This window comes from Serinus canaria, chromosome 1, assembly GCF_022539315.1.
Source record: "Serinus canaria isolate serCan28SL12 chromosome 1, serCan2020, whole genome shotgun sequence".
Classification (NCBI taxonomy): Eukaryota; Metazoa; Chordata; class Aves; order Passeriformes; family Fringillidae; genus Serinus; species Serinus canaria.
In genome coordinates this window covers 42,734,487-42,746,245 of record NC_066313.1, presented here as the reverse complement: position 1 = coordinate 42,746,245, position 11,759 = coordinate 42,734,487, and the positions used below count along the sequence as shown (strand labels likewise).

At 40.7% G+C, this 11,759-nt stretch overlaps 1 protein-coding gene across 1 annotated transcript in view; it reads right to left on the bottom strand.

Moving 5' to 3' along the window:
* Window positions 1–498: 498 nt before the first annotated feature.
* RNF17 (ring finger protein 17) overlaps window positions 499–11,759 on the bottom strand; it is a 39,134-nt gene continuing 27,873 nt past the window's right edge. The window contains exons 27-35 of the mRNA XM_050975333.1: window positions 10,794–10,957; window positions 9,880–9,999; window positions 7,402–7,482; window positions 6,615–6,740; window positions 4,188–4,292; window positions 3,467–3,617; window positions 2,446–2,581; window positions 946–1,135; window positions 499–597 (exon numbers count right to left, since the gene is read on the bottom strand). Of these exons, the coding sequence (XP_050831290.1) occupies window positions 499–597; window positions 946–1,135; window positions 2,446–2,581; window positions 3,467–3,617; window positions 4,188–4,292; window positions 6,615–6,740; window positions 7,402–7,482; window positions 9,880–9,999; window positions 10,794–10,957 (1,172 nt within the window). The remainder of the gene's footprint in view (window positions 598–945; window positions 1,136–2,445; window positions 2,582–3,466; window positions 3,618–4,187; window positions 4,293–6,614; window positions 6,741–7,401; window positions 7,483–9,879; window positions 10,000–10,793; window positions 10,958–11,759) is intronic.

Here is an 11,759-nt window from a genome sequence, read left to right as displayed (position 1 = left end):
ATAACACATAACCCTAAAGAAGAGTGATTAAAAATATTTCATGTTTGTCTGGACATGTGGTCACCAGCACGCTATCATGGATGTTTGCCTGAGCAACCACCGAGAACCACCAGCACCTGACGCAGATTAAAAGCAGAAAATAAAGATTAGTTTTGATTGCTTGGGCAGAGTACACTGCCACATCTGCAAATTGCCTTTTTCAGTTACTGGCAGCAGAAGCTCTTTATGTTATATCACCCCATGGTTCTTTGTTTCAGTGCCCGTAAGTTCTTAAAACTGTGGGTTTCAGTAATGGTATGTAAAGAAGTTAATTTTTAACAACTTTTTGTTTTATGCTAAATACTTTACTAATAGGATGGATGCGTGGACAGAAGGGATTTTTTCTCAAATATACTTTACTTGTCCACATAACTGGCAGTTTATAGTTTGCTTAGAACTTCTGCTATCGTCCCTCCCCAGTGGTATGAATTTGCAGTTCATGTTCACCGTACTTACGTGTCACTGATCCAACTCTGCAAGACCCATTTCTATCAGCTTCAGATGAACCAGATTTTTGTCATCTCCATACAACGAAATGGTAACCTCTGGTGAAACAGTCTGAAAGTTCACAGTGTTGACAGTTACAGATTTAAATCTCAAGCTAAATGATTTTACTGGCTACACTCATTGTCTAAATGGAGCTGTGAGTGTAAAAAGAATACCTGTGCTTTTAAGTAAACTGGTTTTAAAATAACAGGAATGCTCAGAAGCTTTGTGATTGCAGAATTAAGAACATCACACCATTGTCTCTTAAGAGCTTTCCTTCATGGTAAATAGTTTTCAGTGGTTTTAAACTAAGTGGATTCATAGTAAAAGTAAAACAAAGACTTGGAAATTAGAGTGCTAGTAAGAATTTTAGGCTCAGCAAGAACCAGGGGAAAAAAAAACCCCAAAAACATTTCTTACAAGTATGGAAGCAGAGAGACGCTTTCCTTCAACACAGTCCACCATGGTCCACAATGCTTTCAGGCTCCATTCTGGGGAATAAGGAATTCTTTCCACGTTTTTGTCATCTGAAGCAGGTCTAAATCCAGCCAAGAGAACTCGTACAGCTTGAACTGGGTACTTCAGCAGATGACAAGGTATGTGACGCAATCTGAAAGCAACATGACAAAATGAGAAGCGTTTGCCCACAGCAATCCACCGGCCAGTAAGGCCATCAGGATGGCTGCATGGCTCATGCAGCACTTTTATGGTGTGGGAACCAGGAGTGGAGTCCCTGCTCTACAGAAACATGCCACCATCAGACCCAACAATTCCTCAGGCCCTCTGAAGGACTTAGCACAGGAGCTATCAGAAAGCAGCCCAGCATCGCAGAGCCCTCCCCAGTACTCTGCCCGGGGAGGAGTCCCAAGAGCCAAACACAGATTGCAGCACAGGAATCCAAGTGTGAATCATCACAATGCAGCTCCACAAACCATTGTGGTCCAAATGCTACACACCTGAATGTGCTCTAGACACATTATTGCAAATAGGTACCTGGGCTTTACATTGGCACCTCCCTATTCTTTATCTTCCTAAAGAAGCAAGGGAAAGGGGAAGCAGAGAAATGCAGCTCTGAAACAGAAGAGACTTCCTCCCAAGACCCTAACAGACTGTAAAGCAGAAAACCTGTTCAAATCCCCATTTCTGCATCTTCAGCAAGGAAGTTTACATTCCACAAGAAGCTTGAGAGCAAGTCATTGTGATTAAGCAGTACGTATGTGTGTATGTGTATATGTACTATATATACAGGTTCTATATATGCACTGTAGTACTAGGTACAATCCACATACATGTAAATGCTTATGTATGAGAAATTCAGACAGGCTTACAGAACCCTTAAAGCCTGGGATGTCTGAGACACTCAGCTGACATCTGTGTCAGCACAAGAGCAGTCCAGAGCATCTCAGAACTGCACAGAACAAGGATTTGAACATCCATTTTCCACACAGGCAGAGCAGGGTGTGTCCCACTCATAAACTCCTTTATCCCTCAGTTCATTCCCCACCTGTCTTCCATGTAGAAGACAGTCACACAGGATTGGGATTTGTTTGTACACCTGGAAGGCTCATGCCTTGTTTTGAGTAAGGTTCTCAGGTGCAGAAGCAGATTAACCTGAGCCCACTTACAGGCTAAGTAAGTGGGGATAATGGAGAAATTTGATATTATAATAATGGGCTTCAGAACAACCTGAAAAAGAGAAGCAGGTGCACAAACCCCACACCCTGCAGATAGAAATTATTTAACCAGCCAAAACACTCTCTAACTGAAATTCAATAATAAATGATAGTAAAAAATATATACGTAGTTTTAGAAAAATTAATAATAAATGTAACATACATTTATTTATAAGTACATATTTTATGATTTTAGTGTATACATATATACACACAGACATTTGACATGCAGTTATTTCTTATTTACCTGCTTGTTGGGGCAACTAAGTAAGTACCATAGTCAACAAACTGAACCAGAATCTGAACAGGCACGAGCTGTGTAATAGAGAGCAGCTTTGCCCTATACCATAAACCATCCACATACTCTGCAAGGCAAGGCAGTTCTGTGAAAGAAAGAAAAAAAGCAAACCAATCATCCCATGGTACTCAGTGCAGTACAAACTGACCCTGAAAAATCCACTTTACTTTGTGACCAAGATTAAGTCTCCTCTTCCTTATCAAAACTGCACTACGATTTTGTTCAATGCATCCAATTCTCTCTGAAATTGCATAGTGCTGCTTGGAGTTTAGTCAAGTTTCTCTGCCTCACAGGGCAATGGTGAGAAATAACAGCAAATTTCTTGGTTAAAGATAGTGATCCAAACAGTTTAATGTTCCAGCTTTTCAACTTGGACTCATCTGCACAATCCAGTTAGTAAACAGACTGATCTCCAGATGAATAGACATGTCTGGAAGACAGGAGGCAGATAATGCCTATAACCTCATCCTGAGTTTTATGACTTGGCAGAATCAAGTAGGAGCGAGAACTGCTTTCCTCACCACATTTTAGACAGCCATACTTGTGTTAATTTAGGCCCAACAGCTATGGACATAAAAGTGGTGCTCCTTAGGGCTCACACAACTTCTAAACATTTATAACAATATTTTCTGTACATAACTTTTGTCTTTTGAATATTTAATAAAATTGTCACAGTTCAATGACAGGTGCCTTTGGGGTTAAGTTTTATTCCTGCCAAATGGGATCTAAAGTCAGTTCATAACTCTAACAGGCACTGGGAGTGTGAGTTCTGTCCATCATTTTCCAGAATGGAGAATGACACAAAAGCCTCAATTTAAGGAAGAGTAAAAATGTATTACACTGTATCATGTAATTGTAGTGTGATCTTACTCCTTACTCTCCAAAACTTTTATTTAAAGATACATAAAAATACAAAAGGATACTCAGGTTTTCCACATTAAACAACAGGGAAAATAAACACACAAGGTACCTTTTTTGAAGTTTGTTAGATGAGGAAGTGTCTTTACAATTTTATTGCACCACTTCAGGGCTTTACTAAGGCTCTCTGAGTCACAGCTGGCAGACCTCTCTGTGGCAGAGTGCTTTGTAAGGTTCTCAGAAGAATCAAGACAAATATAAACCTATTTAAAGAAAAGACTCTGATGTTACTTTTTTTTGCAGTTAATTTAGGAATGAGGAATTGCAACCATTATTAAAGATTACTTTTAATCCAGATCCCATCTTTGAAAGGTTCAGCATCTCCTTGCTCCCCTTTCTTCTCTATTTCATCAGTCAGCATTCGAAGTCCACATAGGAATCCTTTTATTCAATCAATGCACATGACATTCTGCCTTTTGCCTGGGAGACTGGGCAGAACTCCAGGAAGTTGTGTGGGCTTACACAAAATTCACTATTGTTCTGCCACGTTAAATTCCAACAACCTATTTTCTTATTAAAAAAGCTAACTACCAGACTGCAGTAGCATAATTCTTTAATTCATTTTTCTAGAGAAATGATTACTGTTTCACTGCCCCCACCTATGAGCTTATTTCAACTAAGTGTCCATCCAGAGAGCTGCCCCACACAACCCCCTGCACCAATAGCTCAGGACCATTTTGCAGCCTCTAATGCTCTAAGATTGCCATCTGTGCTCTCCTTTTCACCAGCTCAGTGGGACTGCAGCATGTGAGATGTTGACCAGACACGCTCACCTCCTTGGGGGACACCAAGTGGGTAACTGTGACAGGAAAGGTTTCTCCTGGAACAGGCAGTGGTTGCAGCAGGTACGAAGGTGAAAGGTCTCCTTCAAATACCCCCTAGACCAAGAGAGACTTCAGCTGAGCATCATACTGAGTAACAAAACAGAAACTAACTTAGGTATGACTTCTGGCTCAAAGGAGTTACCTAAAAAGGTGCAAAATAACAGTAAGCAGTGTGCCCTTGATGAAACTGACATTGCAATGTACAGATAAAGATTTTTCTCAGCAGCATGGCCTTGTCCAGTGTATCTTTCAGAAGCATGTTTTTGAATTCTACATGTCATTGCTGCATTTGGTTCACCACAAAATAAACCCTGGTGCATTCAATTATACTTTTAGAAGGCACACAGCTCAGCTAGATCATAGGTCATGAAAAGAGCTCATATTATCTCTTGTACTTAAAATATTATGTGTAACAAAATGTACAATTTCTCCAAAATACATTTTCACACATTTACTTGAGGAATGCTTTTTATTATGCCCTGAGAAAAGAGAAAAGTAAAAGCAACATATGTAACTGGAAAATGAAACAATCAATTATGACCCTTTGTTCTCTTTCAGGATCTGACAGAGGATGCAAAAAAATCATTATGTTCCTCAAACTTAGCTAGGAAAAAAAGATTTTTTTCCATTCAAAGTATGTACTCCTACAAGTGAAGAAAGAATATCTAACTAAATCCTAAATACAAACTGAATGCCAGATTCCTGCAAAACTGTTGGGATCACTGTGAGTCAGGAGCCACCTGACTACACCTGGACACACACAGCTAGAGTAAGAGTCACTGCTGTGAAGCTCAGCACACTTGTAGGTTCTGATGCATTCTCCAACATCTACTGACCCCCCACCAGGAGTCTTTCAGGCCAGTGCCTAAGCCAGGATTGTCATGTGATAACAAAGCCCAGCTCCTACGCTCATCAGTGCAGCACAAGGCAAGTGCATCTCAAAGACAGACACACTGCAGAAATGGGTGCTCTGAGCTCTGCATAAGCCACTGTTAGCAGCTCCAAGGCTCACAAAATAGAATGAAGTCCTTATCAGCTTAACTTACCCCAAATCACAGATTTGAAGCTGTGAAATAAAGTTACAAAGGTACAGAATAAAATAATAGATACTTTTTATACCCTATGTAAAAATAATTCACTTTAGCTGTCTTGTGAGCATGGCTGCTGAGTCTCTACAGCTAAAACCAGAGTTGATTATGTTTGAATGTGTTCAGAGCTGTTTGCTTCCCACTTCTGCTGTTCCTGAGATTCAGCTCGAGCTCTGGATACCTTGCTTCTTTTCTGGTCTACAATTGAACACTTCTAATGTCTGTTTTTTACAAATTGTTCTGAGTCACTTTTTCCTGGAATGGATCTGCTTAATGCTATTATTCCTTGAGGAAAGCACTTCAGGCTTTCTGAATGCTTCTTGCTTGCAACCTTCTTACATAGCTTTATTTTTGTTTTCCAAATTTAATTTTTGTGTTAAAGGTACAAATCTCATTTCCAGATCCATATTTAGTATGGTGAAAGCTGTGTGTCATGCTGACTCTATGAAAATGCAAAAAGAGATTGATTTACAATGAGGTTTTCCATGGTTACTCAGTTCTAATATACACTGAGGGATTCTTCTAACTGCATCATGAGCCCAGTGGCAGACAACTCGAGCCCTGCACCAGCAGTGACACCAGCAGACTCTGGACTGGAAAATTATTTTCTGAAACAAAGATGTTCATTGAAAAGAAAAGTACATTGGCAGACTTCAAGAGAATTAAGAGAAAAATGCAATAACACAGTCTTAGCAATTTAAATAAACCTGATCCTCAGATTTCAAGGAACAAAAAAGAAAACAAATACGGAGAAATAACTTACGTATGAGTTTATGTTAAGAAAATGAAGATAGGTGGAAACTTCAATCCTCCCCTAGAAACCATCAGGTAAATGTCCCAGACTTTTGGAATAAAGAACCTAGGAAACCCCCCTATAAATCATTGGGTTTATGATGAAATATTTAATTTACTCCATCCTTGGATATATTTCTAGGAAAAACTAATCCCTTCAAGTGATAAAAGTATTACCCTATTCCTCATGTTCTAAAGGAACATAAAAACTAGCTGGACTTGAAACAGCAGTGCAAAAATCTCGTTTCATTACAGAATCCATGAACAAACTCTGGGCAGTTTGCTATTCCACCGAGTCTTACCAGCACATTGTAGCTCCCCATGTTGTGCTGCAGACCTGTGTGCTCAGTCCTACTGCTGCTTACAGCACAAAACCACACAGATTTAAAAAAGTAACAAATCCTCCTAGGTCTCAACAAGCAACTGAATACTCTTTCCAATGTTAGAACAGCAACAGCAGAAGGGACAGACACACACACACACATATAAGTCTCACCAGCTTTTGTATGTCCTGGCAATCTTCAGCAACACAGTACCTCTGGTATGCCATGAAGGACGAAAGCGACATCCCCCCAAAATACAGGCTGATGGACAACTTGCCCCATGGGTTATCTGGTAACTCCTATTCACACAGGACAAAACAGGACTGTAATAGTAAATACTGGATGAAGTTTTAGAAAGAGTGACCAAGAAATTCAAACCTCTGTTGTTGATAAGCACAACACTCAAAGACACAAGACCAAGATGGTTATTAACACCTGCTGTAACACAAAAGGGAATATATCTCTCTCTGATATGGAAGCACCAACTGCTCATCCTAACACTGAAATATTATCCCATGTTTGCTCACTCAAACCCCTCCCCTTCACAATTTATCATGAAGCTGTCTGAAATGGCTTGTTTTCAGACAATACACATAATGTGTTTCCCTATAATTTTAATATATAAATTTAAGCACATCCGTACTTAATTATGTCAGAATTTTATCACCTAGAATAGAATTTAGAACAATTTATGCTGCCAATAGGTAGGTTACTTGTCAAAATGACAACTCAACATCAACAGGATGAAAAAACAGCACTAACCCTAATGGAGATATTTAAGGCCTAAAAATTAAAATAAAGGTAAAGTCACAGGAGAAGTAAGTTTAGTTGTGGTTTTTCTTTTGTCTAAGAAATACATTTACTGCTATACTCCCTCATGTACCATTGCTAATGCCAACTAAAAGGAAAAAGACAACAAAAACTTTGCCTCATTCCACATCTATGAATAAATTAGGCTACCTTAACATGAATTTCAACCTCTTCATTTTTGAGAAGTTCTTGAAGGTATTCTACTGCCTCCTGCTGCCAAAAATTTCCAATCTATTTGGAGAAAAGCAAGAAACCAACGCATTAAGATGCTAACAAATAATAGTCTTCCTATTCTTAGGGTAGATGGAAATACACAACTACCATTAAAAAAGAAATCTGACTAGAAGACACACATCATTAGTTTGGTTTGTCTACAATCATTTAAATATTATCTGCTATTTGGTGCATTAGTATTTAAGTGACAATGCAACCCACAATTTTCAGATCCTGAAATGGCTAAGAAAGAGATGCTGCTTGCCAAACCTAATCAATACTATATATGCAATAATGTATGTGTACAAAACTGTCTGAAGCATAATCCAAAGAATTACAGAAACTAAGATAACACACAACAAAACACAGAATACCCTAAATATTTTATTCTCTGCTGTATCAGTTTGCTTTCCAACCTGTACACTTACAAGCCTGTCTTTCACAGAATCATAGACTGGTTTGGGTTGGAAAGGACATTAAAGATCAAATTTGAACCCTCTGCTGTGGGCAAGGGCACCTTCCACTAGACCAGGTTGCTCCAAGCCCCCTCCAACCTGGCCTTGAACACTTTAGGGATGAGGCATCAACATCATCCCTGGGCAGCCTGTTCCCATGCCTTGCTATCCTTGTAGTGAAGATTTTCTTCCTAGTACCAAATCTAAACCTGCCCTCTGTCAATTTGAAGATATTTCCCCAAGTCCTATAGCTCCATGACCTTGTAAGGAGTCCCTCCTCAGTTCTCTCGCCCTTCAGGCACTGGAAGGTGCTGAAGATCTCCCTGGAGCCTCCTCCAGGATGAACAGGCCCAGTTCTCTCAGCCTGTCATAGGAGAGGTGCTCCAGCCCTCTGATCTTCATTGCCCTTGCCTGGACTTGCTCCCACAGGTGCTGCTCTTCAGGTGCTCTCCTGACCTCTGATCCCTCTCCAGGCTTGGCACACCTATGGACCAGAGGCTCCTCTTCTCTGAGACACAGACCCCACAGGACCCCACCAGAGCAGGCTCCTCAAGGTGAGTGCCACCATCCAAGCAGACCAAGCACTGGCTGTGGCAGCAGTCCTGGAATGATTTCTAAACACACCAGACTGGAGTGAACCTCTCAAACCCCTCTGCCAGACAGGACTGATGAAAAAACTACTGGCAGGCCACAGATCCTTACAAACACTCTTGGGATGTGCAGATAACCCCTGCAGATACAGCCAGGAGCAGTCTGAGGGGTATCACTGCATCAGCAGGAGTAGGTAACTAACTCATGGCACTGGGTACCAGTGAGAGGAGGGTACAAGGCCTGGCAGCCCCTCAGTGATGTCCCCAACACAAACAGGCAGGAGCACCACCCCTCTCTAGAGAGTGCTGGGTCAGCACTTGGGCTCCTCTGACCCTCTCTGAAGGGAGCCCCCACTCCTGTCTCCCATCTCCCACTGCCTTTTGTCAGCTGCACTGGGGGTTACACAGGGAGCAGAGGGTGCTGCCCTCCTCAGCCCTGGCCTCTCTCCTGATAGGAGGGCTCTGTCCTCAGCCTGCAGAGTGAGGAAGCAGTGCTGCAAGAGCACCTCACACTCTGGGGAAAGTCTCTTCTTCTTGCAGGCCCTTACCATTTCAAGCTTCCATTCTTCTGCATTATTGTCCCTTCTCTCTTCTACAGGTACTGCTGGGAGGGTTTCTGGCTGTTTGGCTGCAGGTCCAGTGCAGACTGCGCTTGGAATCAGCTATCCAACCCCTCCTCAGCCTCCCTGATGCACAGCCCTCTCACCACCTGCTGCAGGAGCTTTCCTACCTGGGCATGCTACCTTTCCCTGGCAGGTCTGCTGCCTGTCCCTGCCCCACAACCCCTGCAGCCTTCCTTACTCTAACAGTTTAACTATTTCCAGCAATAAAAGTAAGCTGGCCATTTCAGTATTCCACTTTTACTAAGTGCACCATTCAGAGTAAACAAGGTGGGATGGTATGTGAAGATGTTATTTACACACCAGTTACTTACTGACAAAACCCCCTAAAACAATTCACCTGTATTAGTTTAGATTGCTTCCTACACAGCCAATATGAGAATGTTAGAAACACAGTTTTGCAGGACTTGACAATTTCAGATTGTCTGGCCATTCTGCATTAAGAAATCCAGGACTTACTTTTTGTTGCTGCTACTGCAAATTGAATTATCAGTTCAGAGTATCCCTTGCCAAGCCCACAGTGTCCTGTCTCAAAGGTTTAACTCCACTGACAGCTACCCTCCAAGTATGGTCCCCTCATAAAGCAAAGCTGCTGGGCCCTGACAAGGACCTGCTGAAACAACCCTCATCATCTCTTCTCTGAATCCTTGCAGGCAAGAGAAGAAACCAGCACCACTCTCAGCCTTTCTGACGAGGCAGGGTATTGATCTGAGTAACCACCCACCCCCACAGAGATGTGCCACTACTCACTGGCAGCGTCTTGTAGAGCTGGCATGGGATGCAAAATGGAGGAATGCCAGTGTAGAATGTAGTTGGATACAGGTGACACTGAGGAATGCTCTCTATGTAACCACGATCTATGTACTGTACCTATAGGAAATGCAAAGACTTCCTGAAATACTTGTTTAGTAAGGGAATGCATTCACTTACAGCATTACTTTTATGGAGGAGAAAAAATTAATGGTTTGATAATAAGTACATGATGTGACAAAGTGAAAAAGCAAGAAAGGATTAAAAAAAAGTGGTGTGGCAGATTAGAAATTCAGTTTATGAAGTTCTCTTGCAAGAATTCCTACCTTTTGTGGAATACCCAACATCAGTTTAAAATTAAAGGAAAAAATATTTGTGAACTAGGATGGATTTTTCAAATCTGCATTCAAAAGTCATGAGCAGACTCAAGAGCTTAGGTAAGATGAACTGCTAATGAGAAGAAGGCTCTATACCTGTGCAGCAGAAAGAATTAGAAACAGACAGCCAACACTTTTTGGGTGGGGATTAGGGCAGGTGTGGGATTATAAACCTAATTGTTTTCAAAGCATTCTACATATGGTAAGAACAGCAAAAAAAAAAAAAAAAAAACACAAAACCTAAAAGGGATTACTTACAGGAAATCAAGAGCAGCTTTTTACTTAAGACAATTAATCATTACTAGGGAAACTACAGGAAAAATTGTGACAACTGAAATAGGTAGACAGATTTGATCTTTAAAATAAATGTAAAAATAAGGACAGTAATCCACACCTTTAAGCAAAATGAACAACTGCACAGGTCAGCTGAATGAAAAAATGTGAAATCCATTATTTATTTTAGAGGATTGGATTATATGCCTTTTTTAAACACACATATGCAGATACACATACCCCCCTCCATCCAATCAAACTTACCTGGAGAGTACTACCACTGACTTCTACAATTTTAGCTCGATACCACACAGTATCTGATCCTCTTACAACACAGGCTTCTCCCTTCTTCCAGCAGTAGGGTATCAGGAGACCAAGGCCTCTGAAGGTATTTTGTATTTCAGCCATCAATTTGTTTAGTGCAGTTTCTTGGGAGAGGAGGTGAAATTAAAAAAAAAAAAATTAAGAATAGTCTCTAATATTCATGCAAAATACTTCCATCACTAAGCCCCATCAGATGCAATGTATAAACAAACACATGTGCAGCTTTAAAATATATTTTCCAACACTGATGCAATATGTATGTTCAATATCTAGTGTATGCAGAAGAGTTACTAACAGTAAACTGCATTTCCAATTCTGAAGCCATTAGAAATTCTGAGTTCTAATCTCAGAAGAACTTGTAGAAGAGTCTATAAATTTTGGAAATGACACCTAGGCAGCACTATATCAGAACAAAACAAAGCATGAACAAGACAACAAATCCCAAACCACCGTTTCAGGGATAGGACACCATGAAACAACACAGAAGCCGTGCCCAGAAGAACCTCTCCTGCTATGGTACAGCCTACAGCAAAAACTGAAGGAAGAGCACACAGTCCTGTTCAAGTGGGGTTACTATACTTTGAATTTCAAAGTTTTAGGAATAGTTATGTAATCTAGAAGTTAAATGCACTTGTGGAGCAAAAAAGATTAAATTAATGTTCTCTTATGTAAATATTTCTCTAAAGCAGAATATACTAACATGGAACTGAGGAGTGACACTGCATCAGTCAGAAGAAAATGAACCTCTTTCAAGCAACACCAGCAGGAAACATTGTGAGATATAGAACGTATCACAACGCAAGTAAAGAGCCTGAAGAAACTGTGTACTGAGCTTAAACTGAAGGAAAAAAACTACAGCAGTATCTGAGAGCCAAGCTAACTTCCAATAATCTTTATGACTGTATC